At 37.8% G+C, this 21379-nt stretch overlaps 1 protein-coding gene across 1 annotated transcript in view; it reads right to left on the bottom strand.

Moving 5' to 3' along the window:
- The window catches only part of TXNRD2 (thioredoxin reductase 2), a 31323-nt gene that overhangs the window by 8075 nt on the left and 1869 nt on the right, over window positions 1–21379 (bottom strand). The window contains exons 3-13 of the mRNA XM_083873711.1: window positions 21169–21225; window positions 20428–20572; window positions 20040–20114; window positions 19119–19197; window positions 18104–18166; window positions 17677–17747; window positions 14207–14226; window positions 13745–13836; window positions 12231–12405; window positions 5577–5713; window positions 154–249 (exon numbers count right to left, since the gene is read on the bottom strand). Of these exons, the coding sequence (XP_083729837.1) occupies window positions 154–249; window positions 5577–5713; window positions 12231–12405; window positions 13745–13836; window positions 14207–14226; window positions 17677–17747; window positions 18104–18166; window positions 19119–19197; window positions 20040–20114; window positions 20428–20572; window positions 21169–21225 (1010 nt within the window). The remainder of the gene's footprint in view (window positions 1–153; window positions 250–5576; window positions 5714–12230; window positions 12406–13744; window positions 13837–14206; window positions 14227–17676; window positions 17748–18103; window positions 18167–19118; window positions 19198–20039; window positions 20115–20427; window positions 20573–21168; window positions 21226–21379) is intronic.

The following is a 21379-nucleotide window of genomic DNA, read 5'->3' as shown; positions in this document are numbered from 1 at the left end:
TTGTGCACAACTGAGAGGTGCAGCTCGGGCACACACCTCTGCTTTGGCTGCTGTCAAAGCTGGACTCCAGGTGACAAATAGCAATTCCCTAAAAATCATTTAAAAGGAAAAAGCCAAAGATTGTTCTTAGTGAAGAAAGATGTAACGACTTACATTGTCATAGTCCATCAGCTCTGAAGACTGGCCAAAAAGACGCTGAGCCAGCAGTTTTCCTGCAGCTATTGCTGTGGGTGTTAATTCAGGACGGCCCTGAGAAGAGAGCACAAAGCTTTGTTTGAACTTAAGGAGAAGTAGCATCCAAAGATTTCTCCTGGGACAATGGTGAGAGGAAAGCCAAATCATTGGAATTCCAGCTTGGTAGCCAGCGCTCCAAATAGAAAAAAGCAGTAATTTCTAACCAAGCATGCTTTAAAGTCTGAGTTTACTATCTGTCTTAATGGGGGGAAAATGTCACAAATATGTCAAATCTTTATATCTTATCATGTCACCTCTTGAAAAGCAGCACATATTCACATGCTGACTGTTCACTTCACTCCTTCTCTCCAAAGTAAGCCCTGAGGAAATTTTTCAAAGTGTCTTTTTAAAGCAAGAAGAGTCTAGTTTAAAGCAACAGTGTTTTTATTATATCAGACATTTAAAAAAGTTAATCTGACACATTTTTACAAAATACAGGCACAAAACCTAGTTATTTGTAGACACTATTACTGACTTCCTCTGTTGGTCCTATTCTGGAAAAGTGGAACACTCTTTTGCTAGCACTGTGACCTAAAGGGTGAGCTGGTCCTGGTCTCAGGCTCTGCTACTTCAGAGGGGCTTGAAAGAGATTGCTATTGGTAAATGCAAACTTCCTGCAAGTGAGAAATGGAACGACAGCAGGATATGACCAGGATGTGCTCCAGCTCAAGCCATGAGTTCTTGCTACATTTTATATCCAAACAGGGCTGTATATGTGCCAGAACCCTAATAATCTGAGTGCTGGCACAGCACCACTGGAGCATCAGAACTACAGAGCTGGTTTTAAAGAACTTGAAAGTTTCTGAAAATTGAAGTAAGGTATTTGCAAGAGAATATTTTCAAGCCCCAAGAAGAACAGTCCATCTAAGTTAATAAGACTTTAAAAAAAATCATAAATCAAATTAAAAAAACCCCATTTGTTAAGAGTTCATCCAAGACATGTCATCAAAATGCTTGTCTGACATGAGAAAAGGGATCACAAATTCTGAAGGAATGATGTGGAAACAAAAGAAAGCCGTAACTGAGAAACACTTTTGTGGCACGACATGGAATACTTTATAAAATGTGTGAAGTTTTGATTCATACACGTCCCATTCAGATACAACATTTGTCACACTCCTGCAAAGCCCTACTTGGAGTCATTCAATAAGCTCTCAAAACCAGTTCTCAGAGGAAAATAAAATAAGGATTCCCCATCACACACATTCAAAGTTTTTCACTTTTTTTTCATGATCCTGAAGTTTTTTAGTATTTACTGGAATCCATTCTTCTTTACCAGCTAATCTTTTTTTGTATGTTGGTAGACAGACTCTGTACATGGTATTAGCCCCCATTTTCTTCAGTACACAGACCATATTAATTATCTATGTATTAACAGGCATCTAGGCATTAACATTTTATCTGTACTAGTAACCACTTAAAAGTTCAATTGCAAAAACCAATCTGAAACGTTTTATCTAACTTGGTAACAGAAATCACAACTGTAATTGTTAATGAAGGCTAATCTATTTTTCCTCCACAGTTCATGACAAATCACAAAGCCACAAGTCTATCCCTTTTTCCTTCTAACATTCATCAACTCACAATTTCTCAAATCCAGCATTTTGATTTTCAAGTCTCTAAATGTAATTTACCAGATGAAATTTGTTTTTTCTTACACACATTTGCCTGAAACATGCCTGCCAATCATTTCTTTAGCAGGAAATATATGTTGTTTTGGCATTCCAGAAATGAATAGAAGATTGGAACGAGAGATAAAATTGTGAAAGCGCTGCCATGCATTCCATAAAACCCAACTAATTACTAAAACATCCATGCAGATAAAGCCCAATTCCTCATAAACAATGACTTAAAGACCTTCCTTGGTAAATATTTGAAATGAACATTCACTTTGCAGTCATGTGTAGAACTACTCTGCTGATAATTATGGATACGAATTGTTCATGAGAATCCTCCAATGGATTATACATTTAACCAAGATGGTCCTAAGAGAGTTTAAAAAGCTTTGAAGTAATGTGTATTTGTTCTAACACAACTCTTTCTGGTCTCATTTCTATTCAAAGCAACATACTGTACATTCCACTTTCTCTACACATCTTTGTTGTAACACCCTTTGAAATATGACAGATGCAGAGAGGCCTGACCATGTGATAAACCTCCTTCTGAGAAAATGTCTTTATAGTGTGTGCCATGCTTTTCAACAAGAACACTACTGGAGGAAGGATTTTAACACAGAGTTTATATCAGCACCGAAAAAAAGAATTAAAACTAAAATTACAGCATGATCATCCTGATCTTGATTACAGAAGGTGAAAATGCTGAAATGCAATTTCACCTGCCAGTTGAAAATAATATTTTGCCAAAACTTGAATAATATTTTTGGAGGGTACACAAACTGACTGACATCTGAAAGATTTTTTTTCCCCTTTTTTTCCAAATGAAATCTTGGGTAACATTAGGATCCCATTTGTCATACAACAAGACACCCATGCACACACAGATTCCCATTTTTACCAGCTGGGTAGGACTCTCAAATGAAAGCAGTCATTGTGAGCATTTAGGAAACTCATCTGCCCCCTCTCTCATTCCCCTTCCAGCCAGGGCACTGAATTCAAACAAAAAAGACCAGTTGCTTTTTGGTAGCAATTCAGTGTTTATTCAGTGACGAGTAGTAAAGGAGGGAGGAGGGCTTGGGAACTACTCGCAAAATTTGAGTAAAAGCACTTTATGGTAGCAAAGAAACTCTAACAGGGATGGAGCAGAGCAAAGAGAAACCCTGAGCAGGAACACTGGAGGAAAAAATAATTTTTACAATGATTCTTAGGGATCATTGATGCTCACTCACAGGAAACAAGATCCCCCTTCCTGTGTTTTTTTGGTTGGTCACACCCAGAGTGTTCCACAACCAAGCTCTGCAGCTTTGTGGTTCTTAGCAGGATGCCCTTGATTCTCATGTATAACTTTGAGAATGTACCAACAGAAATTTCTTTCAGTGCTGGTTCCTATACCAATGAAAATTAATTCCGCTTAAAAAAAAATAAATACTAAACTAATTTAAGTATTCAAATAAATTAAACTTCATTGCTTAGCAAGTGGAATTACACAGATTACATTGTGTTGGAGTCAGATAAGATAGTGGCAGTATTTCTTTTTCTCTCTAAACACTTGAAATGTATGAGTACTATATGATGATCTCTTTAATTCCCTGCATTCAGCTAATATGTAGATAAAAGCTTAAGGGAATATTCTACAGAGCACTGACATAACTTTTTCATATTTTCCCCAAGTTGTACATGGGGCACAGCACAGAACTGTGCTGCTGTTTTTAACACTTATATTTAGAAATGTCTATTGAACCACTCAGGTTCAAAAATCTGCACCAATAAGGACAAAAGCAGGAAAAGGAAATAAAAGTTTTAACAACAAAATGAAAATGACAATAAATGAAGACATGACTTTTTAGATCCAGAATAAGAAAGAGGAGAGCATCCTGCCTCCAACTTTTTATTTCTTATTTAACTAAATCCTCAAAGGGCAGAAGACAAAAAGGATCCAAAAGGAAATACTCAAAATAACACTAAAGATTGGCAGCAAAATAAGCAACAGAATCTAAGCCCTGCCAGCATTGCTTCTAACAACTGCTTCTTGGCCGAAATTAAAAGAAAAATTTTGGAAAGCAGGAGGCCAGCCAAGGCATTTTTATCAGGGATAAGCAGGTGTAGAAGGCGGTTGTGAACAGAAAGTGGACTTTAGGAAGTATCCAAGAGCAAGAAGTGTCAAGTACAGAGGGAATCTGAAATAAGAAGAAAGGAGAGGAACTCTACAAAATCCCAAAGCTCTGAGTGACTGGACAGGACAACAGGACAGAGAAGTTGTGTAGAGTGAGGGGAAAAAAAATAAAGGAGAAATATTTGAGAAGAAAAGTTTTAACACAATTTAAAAGGAAATGGCAAGTCCATATGAAGATGGAGACAGACAGGAAGAAACACATGTCTACACAGAGGGAAGAGGTCAGGAGTGCTCAGCAGATTTATGAGATTTAAGTGTCTCTGGCAGCTCCAGAGTCCAGTTAGAAATTTGCAGGGCAAAGACAAATTCCCAAGACATCATTTAAGCCATTACATCTCTTCAGCAACTAAAAGCACCTGTAAGGTTTATATATTTGAGAGATCTTTAAAATACTTTAAACATAGCAGAATGAGAAATATTTTAAACTTCTCTAAAATTATGCTATATATATACTGTTTGAATATTGCTCCAGTATTTATCTTTACCAGACTGGTAAGGCAGATGCCTGCACTATATGAAAAGCAATCTTGATGGAAAGGCCTCAATTGAACAAAGTTCAGTAACAGGTGAGAGAACTCTGTATCTTGCAATGCCCAGCATTGCTCTGTATTCTACATATTGCCCAAATTTTCCAGGCACACCAGGCACATGATGACAACATCCTCCTGTAACTCTACAGTTCAGAATCCATTTTTTATGGAATCAACATATTTGAGGATGCCAAATTTACAGCAGATAATCCGAGCTCTTATGTAAAATGAAAATTGGCTGATTGAAAGCATTTAAGTGCACATTTACCATGACAAGAATTCTTGTCATATATGACTGTAGATTACCAACAGCACTAGAATAAGACCACAGAATCTGGTTTTACCTAACAAGTAAATTATTTTGCCTAAGTTATGGTGTCACCTTCTTAAAACAAACAAAACACTAAACAAGCCAGCCACACCCCTCCACACCCCTCATGTTTATTTAGCATAATTATTCACAAATCATGAACAAAAGTCAAATGCATTTAGTATTTTACGCCATTACTTTTTCTTATTCTAAAATAAATTACTTTTGTCAGAAGCATTTTTCATCAGGGACCTGAAAAGCTGTTTTGTGATTAGTCTCAATTAACACTTAAAATACCCAAAATGAAGTCTCAGAACTTGTCATGGTCATTCCCAGTAAATATACTCAGCTACAGAAGGTAAGAATTGCTTTCACTCAGCATTCACAGGCAGTATAAAGTCATATGTCAAAAGTGATAAAAACATTATTAGAAAGATAATAGGAGTGACAAAGACATCATTATTAGCCTCTGACCAGTGATGCATTCCTTGATAAACATCAGCAATAATCTCTCATGCTGAGATACTTCACCAGATCCCTGTGAAGGAAATTACTGACCCAGGTGGCTGGCATAAACACTCCAGCCCTGCCAAGCGAAAAAGTGCAAAACACCAAGATATACACTAGAGCATGACTACATCTGGGGACTAGTTATTAGTCAGGAACAAAGTTGGCTTCCTGTTATTGTAAAATAGTTTATGTAGACTCAGTACCTCTGTTATGTCTCCAACTGCATAAATGTGAGGAACAGAAGTAGCTTCACTGGCATCAACAATAATCTTTCCAGTTTCAGAATTAGTTTTCACTCCAACTGTCTCCAAATTGAGAGTTTTGGTGTCAGGGGCTCGGCCTTAAAGAAAAAAAAAAAAAGAAATTAAAGTAAAAGCTATTGGAAAACTTCAGCAGAGTTAATCTAAAAAGCTGGCATTCTCCACTTGGGTCTCCAAGAACTTTCTTCTATTTGATAATCCAAGCAGAAATATGAGAAAACTTATACTGAGAAAGCTGCAGGGGTGGAAGTTGTGGATATGACATTCTGTGGGAAAGGAGCTCAATCACCATTGCCTTTGCTCAGACATCAGAGGGTTATCCCTTTTAAATATGGAGGACAACACCCACTGGAAAAAGTGCAAAAACCACATGATTTCATATTTATTGAACATTCTAAATTCAGTTTCCTAATGAAGCACAAATATACATAGAAAAACTAAGCAAGTTCTACACTGACAATTTCCAATAAACATAAACTGAATGATGCTCAATGCCAACAGTGTGTTGTGTATTTTCTGAAAAAAAATTATTAATAATGCTGCTCAATGTTAAACATTCCTGAAGTCCTTGTTTCTTGTCATCTGAATACACTTATCTTAAAACATTTTAGCTCCCTCAGCTTAGACAAAAATTTTTATAAACTTTGCTCTCAAGTCCTAAATGCTGATTTAGTTATCTTAAACTGTATTTGAGCTGTTTCTGTAGAGTTTAGAAACATTTTAAATGTATTTAAAAACCAGTGAGGCAAATCCAACCAAGCCCAGATTTTATTAGTTTTCTATTCCAATCATATCAAATTATCTCATATTTTAAAAATATATCTTTGTAGCATTTTCTTCATTGTTACCATGTAAATCACCAAAGTCTTAACAGCATTACACTGAGCTTTCTATAGAGTATCTAAGGAAGCAATTCCTGACCCAGAAATTGGAATCTTAAAACCTATCCAACTTGTTTGAAAGTTAATAAGCACAGTGAAATTATGTGGTAGTCACAAAAATTTTAAGGCTACACAGGATCACATAGAAAAATAATTACCCAAATATACCCAAATTAAGGAATTTTTTAAACAATGTGTCCATTTTAGAAGCTTTAGATGAATATGGTTATATCTACACGTGCAGGTCTCATTTGCGTGAGTCATGATTTGCATTTGATGTTAATACAGAGCTATAGCAAAGCAAGACAAAAAGGGAAACGTGTTTTCATTATAAAAACAAGCTCTTTGATGTTAATGTAGGAAATTATTAAACAAAAGTAAAACCTGGCTTGTCAATACAGACCTAATTATATGTAAACATATGATTCAGTGCTTTATACATCTGCCATATAGCCAGGCCCCTCAAACAATGTCACATCTGAATGCCTCTGTAAAGACTTCTGTGTATTAATTTCATCTGGTGAAACCAACACTTCCTCTGGGAGCACTGACTGAAGCTGTCGGCACTTGGCTATCTGTCTGTCTTCCCTTCTGTTGTCCTCATGGGATGTTGATCTGCTGTTCCTTCTCTGCCCCCTGCTCCCCAGTCCTGATGCTATCAGGCAACAAAAATAATAAACCTCCAGGACCTTATCTTGGCTCGGATGTGAAACAACTTCCTACCGTTGTATTTCTTTGTGTATTGAGAGTAAAGCCTGGGTATTCTGCAAATGGACAACTAATGGGGTTTTCTAGTTTCCTCTTTTTCCTGCCAGGCAGAGCCAAGAGAAAACTTAGCACGCAAAGGCAGGCACTGAAAGAGGGGAAAAAAAAGAAAAACCGTCAATAGAGTCATTTAAAGACCTGTGACAACAACAGTTGAGTTTATCAAAGCTGCAGGATAACACTTAACCTTTCCACTGCAGTCTATTTTAACATATGTACAGCTTGGTATTAATAGCTAAGAGTTACAAAAAAATGTGCTGCTTCTCATAGTGGACTTTCTCTCTCAATTTTACTGCCTATTATTTTTGAAGGCAAAATCAAAAATTTTAACACTGAACTGAAACTGTATTGGCCTTTAGCCCCATGCAGGTTCACCTCCATAAACGAGAATTATACTTACTGATCTTGTTTCATCTCAAATTCAGTAGCTTAGGCTCATGATTATATAATGTGTCTTGGTAGGTTGTAGCGCCAAATTCAGGGAATTCTGATGTTTCCCAACATTCACTTACTATTATAAAATCAGTCCTCACCATTTCTCAGTAGGAGTTTTATTTTATACCCATAACTACTGATTTTTTCACATTTTCAACTTCAAGAAAGCATGACTTCACAGCTTATTTCTAAGATCCCAAACCAGGCACTCAAACCCATCTTTTGCCTAAAAACAGCACATGTGCTTTTAGTTTGAAGATGTCCTGAAACTGCCAAAGAACAGGAGTGTGTAATTGTATAGGACACAAGATCAAATTTAGCTTTCATTCAAAACAGCAACACATTATGCCAGACATCTAGAATAAAGGTGCAACTCAAATCTGACCCTTAAAAAGGTTACCTGCCTCCTGCACTTCTAACAGCACACCATAATCTCATCTTTCATAGACCCATACACTTACCACACAGCTGTGAAAACCACACAGAGCCCTGCTTTCAGTGCCGGCCCCCATTTGCTTTTAACTTTAAAAGAAAAAAACAGCTTTTTGATCTGTTTTGGTAAAATCTAACAACATGGCTTGCCCCTGCCAGCCAGGGGGCTCCACTGCAGGGAGTGACAGGGGAGTGGCTGAAGCTCACATCACAGACACTGGCCAGGCTGGCTGTGTTGTGCTGTGGCACTTGTGTCCCATCACCTGCCAGAGGCTCTGTAATCACACCTGAACACAGAACAAGGGGAACAAGTATCAGACTGTGACCTTCAGGTGCAAGACCTTCAGCAGTGGAGACTGAAACAGCTAAACTCTGAAGAAGCCAGAGGAATAGGCGTCATCAGGTAAGTAGCAGTGGTAAGGGAGTGATAGACTATTCTTACATCCAGTAAGATTTCCCCAGGTGATAAAGGTGCAGCTGACAGCAGAATTTTATAATGGGTCTTCCAGACTTTCTTAATCACAGAAGTTGGAATGCTTGTTTGCCTCCCAGCATTTGAAAAATCCAAACTGGACCCAACCACGCATTTTATTGTCCATGGCCACTGTGAGGATACTGCTGGGTGACAGGAGAGCTTTTCTGGAATAAAGCTCAAGCCCAATAGTCTTCTGCAATTCTTCCCTATACACGGGCACATCACCTTATAACTTTATCCAATCTGACTTCAGTATCACCTTAATGAAAATCTTGCCTGTGTTCCCAGTCTCAATACTCTCTTTGTTCTGAATCACACTACCTCACATTCTGACAAACTAATTCCAGGCTATTTTGCAAATACCTGCTTATTTTAATCATCCATTCAGTGTTTCTCCTCTGCACAGTAGGACCCCACTGGAGATGGAGTGACGTGGTTATCTTTTCTAAGGATTTTGTGAATAATCAAATTTCAGTTACAGCAGGGATATTTTGCCATCTATTGCAAACTCACAAGGAAGTACTATTTATCAATTCCTTTTGTATATTAGCTCTTTGCAACTGCTGCACTCCAGCCACAGGTTTCAGCCCTTCAACAGCTGAAATGAACCCTGCCTATAAAGCCTGATCTCCTGTAACTTTACCCTGCAGCTCAGCAGTTGCATCTGCTTACAAAGGTGTCAATCTCTACTCTTCCCTTTGGATGAGGACCCCATATTTACTCTGAACATGCACACATTTACCATTGCTTTGGAATTCAGGTAAATTAGGCATCAAACATTTTTTGTGTATCCTTAAGGGCAGAGAGAATACTATACAGTAGTAAAAGTTTGTTGGTTCTAGATTAAACAAAACCTCAAAATCTTATAATTTCAGGAGAATTCTCTAGAAGCCAAAGACAGTAGTAGGAAGACAGAAGGACATACAGAGATGAACTTGAAAAGTCAAATAAAGGTCAAGAACAAAGTATTCATTTTGCCGTTTCTAAATACGGATTGTAACTCAAATCTCTGGCACTAAGCTGGAATATAACAGTATGTAGTCCCTCAGCAAGATATCACAGGTCCGTGACAGTTACCTACAAAACTTTGGATTGAAGCTTTTAAATTACATTAAAATGTATCAAAATGAGATTTCCTTTTTTTTTTTTTTCCCCCACAAGTATTTTCACTAGTTCAAAAAAGCTGTTAGAAAAACAAAGAGAGCATTGTGCCTCCTTTTATTGGCTTATCCATACAGGCAGAAAATCACACATTCCAAAAGCAAAACAAAACTCATCATAGAAACACAATCTAATTTTCTTTTTAAAGGACTGATATTAAGAGATAGTACTGTAGCTTATTAAACTATGTCCCCCTATCAGTAATAATTTTTAACATTATTCATAAAATCCTACTAAAATTCTATGATGCACTGGCAAAAAATGATGGAAATCTGTACTATAATTTAGGCTACAATTAGTTAACAACAGCAGCTGCTTTTTAACCAACTCTACAAGCTGACTTGCTTCATTCAGTATTGTAACTGGCACATCTGCAGACAGGAAATCCTCAATACCACCAAGTTTCCCAGCCTATTATCTGAGACACCTGGTGTGGGTGTGTTGATACAGAGCAAAACAATGAATCATATGGACTGCACACCAATTAAACAGCTTTAACTGTTAATGTGTTTAATCCTTAAGGGTGGAGTGCCAATTTGAACACTAAAAAAAGTCAACACAAAATCCTCAAACTATTCATTTTGCTGTTTCTAAATATGGATTGTAACTCAAATCTATGACAAAAATTCTAATACATGCAGTTCCTCTGTATTGAAGTAGTGAGCAGACTCATGTTACAACTGAATTGCAACAGTTTATCATGCAACCTTATTCCATTATAATTAACAGTAAACCAAGATTTTTTTATTATTCCAACCTAAAAGCTCTTTTTTCCATCTTAGACAAAAGTAAACAAATTGACTTGACATTTGACATGTGTGTCTCCAACTCAGTGTACTTTTTATAGAACCACAGAATGGGTTGGGTTTTTTACCAGAAAGCTTAAGAAAAATCAAATACAGCACTTAGAAACCCACTTTTTGGAAACATTTTCATCTCACCTCATGAATATTATTCTACAGTTTTCAGGATTGTTATGTGTCCAGACAGCATGAGCTTTTTTTGCTCTTGGCAAGCACTAGTCTGTTTGATTGGTTCTGATGAGAATAATCCATTATTACAGGCTGTTTCCACAATTTGTAGAGCCCAAGGCACTTCTAAGAGAGTAGCAGTTACAGTAAGGAAAAGAAAACATTTGTCACAACGCACAACCTGCTCTCTCTTTGGGGTATTAGGAAGATATAAAACTGACTTAACCAGGGCAAAGGAAAAACTGGACAGTAGATTAAGTCTGGGCAAAATACAAAATGCTGTAAATGATCTGTTTCTGATCCTGTAATGGATCTATGCTACAACCACAAAAATTTAAATTTATGTTATAAACAAATGAAAGAGTAAAGCCTCCCCACTACTCTAAAACAGTAGTGCCAGATAAAAAGAATATAAAGCAGTCAAGGGGATTGCTAAAGCTGCTAGTAAAACCGACTATTTGTCTGCATCAAAACAGATTTCCTGGGCAGCCCATTTAAGCCTATTTACTTTGTTTGCCAGATATCATCTGCCTACCACTACGACCTTTAGGCATCCATTATTGACCCAGAATTCCAGACAATCACAAAGCTTTATAAGCACAAAAGACAAGAGGTCTCCTACTCTGGTGGGCTTACAGCCCATCAGAACCAATACAGGAACTGAGGACAGAATTGTAACAGCAACAAATGAACAGCTTAGGGAGGCAACATTGAAGGAGTATTTTCATTCCTGTGGGCTGGAGCCTTGTACCATATATCATTTAGTGTGCTAGTCCTTGCAGGAAGTAGCATTTGTCTCAAAGGAGGCAAACCCCAAATTTGATTCCCATTTCTGGTGATTATGCTCACAGACATTTGTCACAGCCTTCTTAAACCCATTTACTCTTAGTTGTTGTACGTCAGTTCCAAGGGGTCTGAGATATGTCAAAGTCTCAAACCAGATTTCAAAAAGCTATACAGTTTCAAGGTTCCTGCAAGGAGCTTGGGTTTTTAGAGACAGTTACTTCTCTCTCTCTGAACTGGATGATGGTTGCAGTAAGAAACTTAAGCAGCACAGTTTAGAAAAAATCCTGGAAGAAATGGTAACCTCTTAAACAGGATAAATATGCACTTACAGTGAATAGCTTCATGAATCAATCTAGAGTATGGACTTAGATAACACTACCTGCAAACCAGAGCTTGCTGGAATTCATGTTCTTACTCTAGGAAAAGTGAGGAAGACTAGATGGTCTCCCATTTATTGCAGCTCATGCAAAAATAGTTACCACAGACTTCTTCCATTCACTGTAACTTTAATGATTTTTTTTAGACTGTAAATGAACAAGTCAGGCATGCAAGAAAAGAATTGAACAAGTATCAATGTTTAAGACACTAAACATTTGATTGGGGCCAGGGGGTGCTGTTTGACCCCATAATGAAATGACTTCACTTTCAAATAGAAAACATTGCAAAGAAATGTTAAGATAATCATATTTACCTACTGCCCACATAACGGTGTCAAAAGAATCAGTTTCTTCTTTGTCCAGGTCAGCATTTTTCCAAGTGACTTGCAATCTGTTGCTCTTCAATTTTTCAACTTTAGTTGGGAAACATCTCTTTAAAAATTTTGTGCCATAAGATTCCATGTGCTCAGTTACCAAAGAAGCCATTTGCTGTTGAGTAGCAAAACAAATTTGTTTTTTCTTAGATAGATGACCCTTTTAATGTAAACCCCTCCTTCAGCTGGGTTCAGGAAACCCCAATAAACAGCTTGTGCATTTCAAACATTCTTTAACATTTAGTTACTATGCACTGCTAACACATGATTATTTAGGGAGCCACTGTGACCTGCAACTCCATTCCAAGAAGCACCTATACCTGAATACTCAAATTCTTTTAAAAAAAAAAACAAAACAAACAAAACAGTATATTAATAAAATGGTTGCTTTTAAAGCATTTGTTGTTCACACAATCTAGAGCGTATTCAATTCACCATCACCATTTCATCACCAATTACAATTTTCTAGTAGTTTGAGAAAATTAAATCCTTTCATAAAACAATGGGAGAAAGATATTTCTTTTTGCCATAACACCTGCAATGACATTTCTCTGCAATGATTATGAATCACTAAGGTTTCATGGAAGGTTCTAAAAAAAAAAAAAAAAAAAAAGAATAACACTTTTGTCCTAACAGCCTGTTTGAAATAATGCCCCACCACACTGTAGTAGTAAAATGTGGCATCAACGGGTCTATCCAAAGACATCAGTGTTCCTGACTGCAGGAACTCACATTTCACTTTGCCAGAGTAAGTTTATTACTTAAAGGATATTATTACAAAACCACTCACATAGAACAACTCCACACAAGCTCTCTCAGCTTACAAAACTTTATTTTCAAAGTTGATATTAACTAATATGAAGGCAACAGCAGGGTTATGTCTCTTCAGAAACATGAGAGCTCACTAATCAGTTTGCATCAGACTCAACGTGGCTGCAGACTGAACATAATTATTTTATCTCCATTAATACTTTATTAACTTTGGTATGGCCATTGTGCTCTTGCTGCCTACAGAGGATCAAGTTCTCACAGCAAGCCCTACTGTAAGTGTTTGACCAAGTGCCACACACTATTATTCCCTGCTGGCTCAGGCGTCTTGCTGTCACAGGTGTCAATTTCTTCAATGAGGAGTGTAAATCCCAAGAATTATTCTTTTGAAATATTTTGCAAACTCATGGCACCAGTTTCAAGGCATACAAGCTGCTAGTTCTAAGGAAGCCACTCCTTAAAGTGGGAGAGGGTGACATACAACCAGGAACTGTCACTAGTGTCACTACCACAAGTGGTCTTTGTCACTGCCACTTAAACAACAATACCCTCACCTCAAAAACTGTGCACCTACTAGGAGATGTTTGGAGATGCAAACAATACTATTTCTTTAGGATATAAAAATAATCTGATCTATTTTTTAATTTATTTGCTTGATAAGGAGATGTAAGATATTCTGTACTTGCCTGATCAAATCCACGAAGTGGGACACTTCTCATCATGACTGTAGTGTCCAATCCAATGCCTGTTAGAAAACCAGCACACTCAAGGGAAACATCTGGTGACACACCAGTTAAGCAAATGTAAACAACAATTTCAATAAAAACAGTATCTAAGTACCGCACAAGTGGGCTTTTTACTTGGAGATACCAAGTTCTCCTCACACAGACATCTTTAGCTTGCTTTTGTACATAGAAGAAAACTTGGAAGTCTTATAGTTAACATAGTTGATACTGGATTTAAGATCTTGAGAATTTATCCTCAACTGATCTTTATTTCCATGATATTACTGCATAGAAAACTATTACTATTCTCTTACCAACGCAACTATATGACAGGAGCAAAGGAATTCTGAAAACTGAACTTTCTTAGGAAAGACAGCTATGCTACTCATAATCATAAATCATCACAGGCTTTTCAAAGGATACAGCTGGCTCCAACAACCAACCTGTTACAGAAAAAAAAGAAAAGAAGACAGCAGTGGATTGAGCTTGTGTATATTTTTGCACAACCAGAAAAAAATTTCTGATGTGGGAATCACATTTGCCAATTTCCAGTCAGCTGGGACCCCCCAGTTAACCAGGACTGCTGGTAAATGATGGAGGGTGGCTCAGCAGCTCTTCCATCAGCTCCCTCAGCACCCTGGGTGGATCCCATCCAGCCCCTTGGACTTGTGCATGTCCAAGTGCTGTTACAGGTTTCTAACCAAGTCCTCATGATTTATGGGGGCTTCAATCTCTTCCCTGTCCTCATCTTTCAGCTCAGGGGTTGGGTACCCACAGAACAACTGTTCTTACTATTAAGGACTGAAGCAAAGAAGGCATTAAGTAACTCAGCCTTTTCCTTATCCTTATTACTGTGCTTCTCCCCTCACCACAGCCAATGAAGGATGAGGATTCTCTTGAGCCCTCCTTTTGTTCCTACTGTATTTATAGAAACATTTTTATTGCTTTTTACAGCAGTAGCCAGATTAAGTTCTAATTGGGCTTTGGCCCTTCTAATTTTCTCCTTGCACAACCTCATGGTATCCTTGTAGTCCTCCCTCTTCTTCCAGGGGATAAACACTCATTTTTCCCCTGAGTTCCAGCCAAAAGTCTGTATCCAGCCAGGCCAATCTTCTTCCCTGACAACTCATCTTTCAGCACATGGGGCTGGCCTATCAATTAGATTATGTCTTCCTATCAAGTAGATTACAGCTCCCAATGCAAGATTTTATTCATTGCTAAATTTCATTTTGATTTATAATCTACTTTTTAACTGTTGTGTTTCTCCAAATGCCAAATATTTGCCCTTCCTGTCTTCAAACATTTGTGTAGGCTATTATAGAAAATGGGTTTAATAGATTTACTTAGACTGGATATATTTACCAAATATATCCACTTTAGTTCTTAAATAAAACTCCAGCTCCTGTCTCTCCCAATATTTCACACCCTTTCAATTAAGAATATCATTGAAATTGTCTATCAACACTCGCAGTTTATGAGGTGTATCAGCTCTCCAGCACAGCAGTTTCCATCTCTGTCCCCAGTTGCCCCCTACACTGCAGCAGTTCCTCTCTCTCCTGACCACATTCTCAGTTCCCCACACTTGCTGAGTACAAAAGGCAGAATGCTCAGTCCCTGTTCTGCAGGTAAAAGCAGCTCCAGCCAGGCAGCCATTAATACTCAGCTGCTGGACAGGCTGCACTTGCACTCCTGTGCTGCTTATGTCTTATACAGACTTGTTAAAATCTCACAGTTTGGAGGTGCATCCCACACAGTATTTCCACTGACAACAAAGTATTTTGTTAGGTTTTTGAATGGGCTTGTGGCCTATGCCTTATACCCTAAACCAATCTGCAGCACCTCCCACTTTAAGAGCAATGCTTTCAAACTTCTGAGGAGTGCAGACATGGAGGCTGCAGCTCCATAAGCCCCAGGGACTGCGCAGTCAGTACAACACATGTTTTCTCACAAAAGGCTCCAGATAACATCTCTCTATCCTACAATAAAAACATACAACTTCTGAAGGTGTACAGAGAATAGGTTGAGCAAAGCAATTAAAATCTGCTAGTCTGGGGTCTATGTTTGACAAACAATTTTAACATAACGGGAAATATTTTTTCCAGCATTAGGCCACCTGATTCATCTGTAAATGGATGATCATTCCCTCATTAACGTGCAACTCCCGGGAAGTGCTGCAGAAAGCCTCATACTGCCCCTAAAGAAGTATCTACTGGAGATTCACAGGGAAAAGAATGAGAATTTCTGTAATTTGGGCATATGTTTGCTCTTCTTTTTCATTAGATGAAAAATAAATGTCAGCTGGCACTTATTCACAGCATCACCCCCACATTATTCACACTTTCTTGTACAAAACAGGGGCTTCCTGGGCATTGTCAGTGTCTAAAAGAAAAGTTTGGAAAGCAGAACCTAATCTCATTCACACCTGCTCAGTCTCTCACTCATTCTCAACACATTTCAAGGCATCTTTTCTAATTCACTCTGCCAAAACCCTTCACCTCAGTAGTGAGTTTCTTCCTCATGTTTGTATATCTAAGGGACTTTTAAGTTGGTTAATGGTTTACCTTTTTTAAAAAAAAATATGAATAACTGCAGGACTGACAGTTCTGTAACCTCCAGGCATGTAATTTGTAGCTGAGCTATGTACACTTGGAGAGGGAGAAAAGAAAGAATAACTACAACACAGCTCAGACTAAAAACAAAAGGTGTTAAACTGAACCTTGGGAATATTTATAACAGAAACAAATCCGACACAAACAAACCTTTAACAACTCCCTCCTTCATTTGCTAAGACACAGCCTGATAAAGCACAGAAATGCTACTGTAGCCCCTGCAGGCTTATTTTGACTAAATCTCAGGAATGCACCATATAAACACTAGACTCCCACATTACACTGTTACAACTTGCATTAGCAGCAACTGGACAAGAGCCACATTTTCACAGAAACATCTCACAAGGATAAATCTTATTTTTTGGTTTGGGTTTTGTGGGGTTTTTTTGGGGGGTGTGGCTTTTCTTAAAAACAATTTCCTTGTATAAATCATGCTTTCAAATTTCAAGAGGTAACTGATACACTACAAACAACAGCAAATTTACTTTCTTTCTAAAATTGTACCAAGAAGCCTCATTTATCTATTTGAAGTTTAACTAAACACAGTGCATTTTTTCTAGCAGAAAGTCACTGCCATGAATGGCAACTATGTTTCTTTGCAAAAACACCAGTATTATAGTTTGAAGACTTTTTCTTTTTCTAGAATTGCTCAATAGAGGATACAAAAAGATAGCATTATCTGACTTTCAGGCTAGCAAATCTGCATTTCCTATCACAATTATCTTCATCAGGAAATTGCTCTGTAGTGCAATGTTGACTTATAATCTCACTGTGCTATGTGCTGTAAAAAACAACTATAGCATTTTAGTATTTCCATTAAAACTAGTGTTTTAATATTTCAGTTAAACAATAGCTTCCAAAGCAAAAATAAACCAAATGCCTCATTATATTTTCTTGTGTTATCAGAACTGCCACAACTTAGGAGAACGCAAAATTATAGTGGAGTTTCTCTCCTGACTGAGGAACGGGGACTGAGCAGTCCCCGGGCGAGTTCGTGCTGCCCTCTTGTGACTTGGGGTGTAATCGCTACAGCACAACCCAGCACCGTGGAAAGGAGTATTTCATTTGATTTTAGAAGGGAATTTCATAAGAGCAGGAGGGAGGAAATCTATCAGTTACTAATGAAGTTTGGTAGTATGATATTGATGAATCGCAAAGCACATTTTCAGAAGGAAAACAGAAGAAAAATTGGTGTACAAAGGGCAATTTTGAACTTTTTTCGCCTTGCCATATAGCAAAGGTAGGAATGTCAGCATCTATTACAGCCATGGGGAGGTAACTTACGTTTTTCCAGGGGATTCCTTTAACCAGAACAGATCATCACTTGTGATTCCATACTCCAGTGCACCTGCAACCTATGATCACACAGGTGAATCTACAATACAAATCCTGTCAGCAATAAAAGCTAATAGCAATTTGGGCTGTGTTGGCTAAAGAACAGACTAAGGGGAATACATCTGGGGCTGCTGACTTCCAACCTGAATTATCCTACAGCTCTAAGCAACACCAACATACTGAATCAGAGCAAATTGTTGTCTATGGAATTGTTTTTCTAAAAAGCCATCCTGCATATAAAGACAATTTTTTTGTGTGAAACAAGTACAAAAATCTCTCATATGTTGCTTTATTTTTACATTCATTATCCTACTTCACTGTGTTCTGCATCTCAACCATCAAAGCACTGGAGTTGTCAAATGGAAGGATAACTTACATCCACAGGGTATTTTGGTCTTCCTCCAGTAGCAATGACAATATTATCTGCTGTAACAACAGTCTACAAACAAAAACAAAAAATCAAAAATCAAAACAAAGCATTTGCCATCCTTTTATTCGTCTTTGTATTTCATCTACATACAAATGAGTGATCAGTGGGAAACCTGGTGCTACCATCTGCTATTTATGTGACATAATAATCAGCAATGCATTAAAAAAAGGATAGAGATAAACTAATATGTGCAGAATTTCTCCTACCCATTCTCAACTAGGTTTTGTTTTAATGTTAACTGTGCAATTGTTCTTACACCTTACACTGAGCAAGATTCTGATGACTACTTGGAAGCAACAGTTATGCACAAATGACATTTTAAAATAAATTTCTTGTCAGGATAAAACACACAGCAGCAAATTCTTTCTCAGGCCTGGAGTTAAGCTACCTCAAAAGATGAATGTTTCTAGAAAATCCTAGACACCTACCCCCAAAGGCCTGATATTCAAGCTGATATTAATCAGTAACATTAAACAGGTGTTAAAAAGGCAGGTTCAGGCCTTGTTAAACAGGCAGCAATGGCCACCATTCTGTTATGTGACCCAGCTGTGCATTCACACTAATTGCCTCCCACACACAATTTGGTATTACTGAGTTAATCACCCCTACAAAACACCTGAAGGAGGGAAACAGCTCAGAGTAACCTAATTCTCAGAACTTATATTTCTGTAAGCATCGGCATGACTGACCATATCAAACAAAAATCTTTTGCCTCAGCGTTCCCACCTGCAGAAAAAAGCAATAGCATCCAACAGGCCAGGCCAGGCCAGGCCAGGCCAGGCCAGGGACTCAGCAGGTACCAGTCAAGTTCACAAACAACTTCTCTAAGTGGAAAATGCTAATCTCACTCACCAAAACAATACTGAATACCTCAAGCAATTTGCAAAAGGACAATCTAGCTCCCAAATGACCTGAAATGTTCAAAGTGAACAACACTGCAGAAATCAGCACAGGAGCTCACCTCTTTACCTGCTTTTGTTAAACCACGGACTGTGTGGGGATCAGAAAATCTTCCTTTTATGTTGAAGTATTTCACCTTCCTGTTTAGAAGAAAACAATATCAGCAATGCACACTTAACAAGAGTAGGTATGAAATACAGTCAGCTATTTTTTCTGTATTTAATTGCTAAAAAGGGTACCAAACAGACACAGAACAGTAAAAGGAAGGAATCTCATTTCATAGGACTGTTTGCAGTTCTATCATAATTTGTCACTTAATTCCTGTGTCACACTTAACTCCTCTATACAGAAAAGTAACTAACCTCGCAACAGACTTTGAGATCAGGTTATTGACCTCTTCAAAAAAGATATTTTCAGTTAGCCATAGCATTACTAGTACTATCTATAGTATTTCTGATGCCATGCTCATTTGAGAACAAACCAAGTGACTCAGCAGGAGTAACAAGACTAGAATCTGTTAAATTTTCTATTAATACAATTTCTCTATAAAAGGAACTGCATGCTGAAAAACTTGGAACCATTTCTGCACTGAAAGCAAAAAATAAAATCTGCTGCTCTAGCATAGTGTTAGCTGTGGGTTTGTATGGCATAGAAATTTTGGGGGATGAGATCAAAAGTTTCTTGAGGAATCTTGACTGCTTTATATTAATGCAAAACCTCTCCAGACTAAAGAGAGCACCACTACACTGCTAAAAAGCTTTTGTGTATGGTCAGTGTCAACCACTGTTTCACCAAAAAGGAAAATGGGAGAGGAAGAGACCACTTACATTGACAAGGGCACTTACAGACCCCAGAAGAAAGGACTTAGAGACCCAAAACACTAGCTCTAGATAGAAACTTCAAAGGCAATTCTGCAATTCTACAAGGGCAAGAGAACCCCTGTGGCTGTGGGAAGAAAGATGAACTTCAAAGTATTATTTACTTTTCTTGTAGCTGCACTCTGTGTCCCCAGTTCAAGGATTTCACATAATTCTGAACACCTTGTGCCATCACAGACCTGTCATAAAAAACCAAGAAACTGAACATGAAGTCATCATTACAAATTCAGGTTATGCAACACAAAGAAGTTGCTGGAAATGATGAATGAACCACAGTTTTTTTTTGTTGTAAAAGAAAATTATCAAGTCCAAATCAACATAATTTCTGCCCTGAGAAACTAGTAACTAGTTGTGTTTTTTAAACAAGTACCAGGCTAAAATTTCACATGCAAAATTCACTTCTCTAAATGTCTCATAATAAACATCAACTTGCAAAAGGTTATTTCTATACATTTGCAGCACATAGGAGTGGAGATGGGCAACAGTCTTTACCAGGTATGATGAACAGGTTGGGATATATTCCAGCCATAGTGCTGGACATCTTTAAGGGCACTCCCTAAAAGGGCTGCTTGATGCATAAGCTTTTTAGGAATACAGCCAACATTCACACAAGTTCCACCAAGTCCCCACATCGTTCCTTGGGAAAAAAGAAAGAAAGAAAAAAAATAAGTATATGCATCAGATTAGTGTAACGATGCAGTTGGGTACATGAGATGTAAGAAGTTTTGTAAAAACACAGTTTACTGTCTCCTACAAATCAGTTTCTAATTTTCTTTGTGCTCATTTGTTTGATAAGAACCATCTCTGTATATTTTTCTTCTCAAATTCAAAGCATCTCAAGATTTTTCTCAGAGCTCAGACGATTCAGTAACTAAACATTCACAGATCTCGTTTTATGCACTGTACATGAGGAGCCTCAACATGACACAATTTGTGATTTTTAGAAATCGTAAATAACATTTCGACAGAGGGAATATTCTCACTTGTTAAAGTCCAAAGTCGGCTATAAATGGTAGCATCAAGCACTGTTAACAAGCTTAATGTGCAGGGGAGCAGGCACAGCACTCTCATCTTGGAGAGAATGAGCCATGGCACAAGCTGAGCTTAAGGACTTTTACTCCAAGCAAAGCAGACAGTGTGGCTTTGGACACTACTCTCTGGAGCAACCTGCTCACCTGAGCAACTGAACTATATTGTATTTCCAGTTATTACTCTGGTATTTCTCTTCCTTACCTTGCGGGGAAGGGTCAACATAATCCAAAACAGCCACTTTTCTTCCAAACTGAGCAGCTTTAAACAAAGAAGAAAGGTTAATGTATTTAGAGGAAGCAGAAATAAATATAAACATTTTTAGTAGCACAGATACAGATAAAATACAGGAGATGACAGCTGGTGTTTTTTCCTGTCTAACTCAAGACACCAGACCAGAGACCCAACCTTCCTA

The sequence above is a fragment of the Zosterops lateralis genome (genome assembly GCF_965231275.1).
Source record: "Zosterops lateralis genome assembly, chromosome: 17".
Classification (NCBI taxonomy): Eukaryota; Metazoa; Chordata; class Aves; order Passeriformes; family Zosteropidae; genus Zosterops; species Zosterops lateralis.
This window is presented reverse-complemented; position numbering and strand designations above follow the sequence as displayed.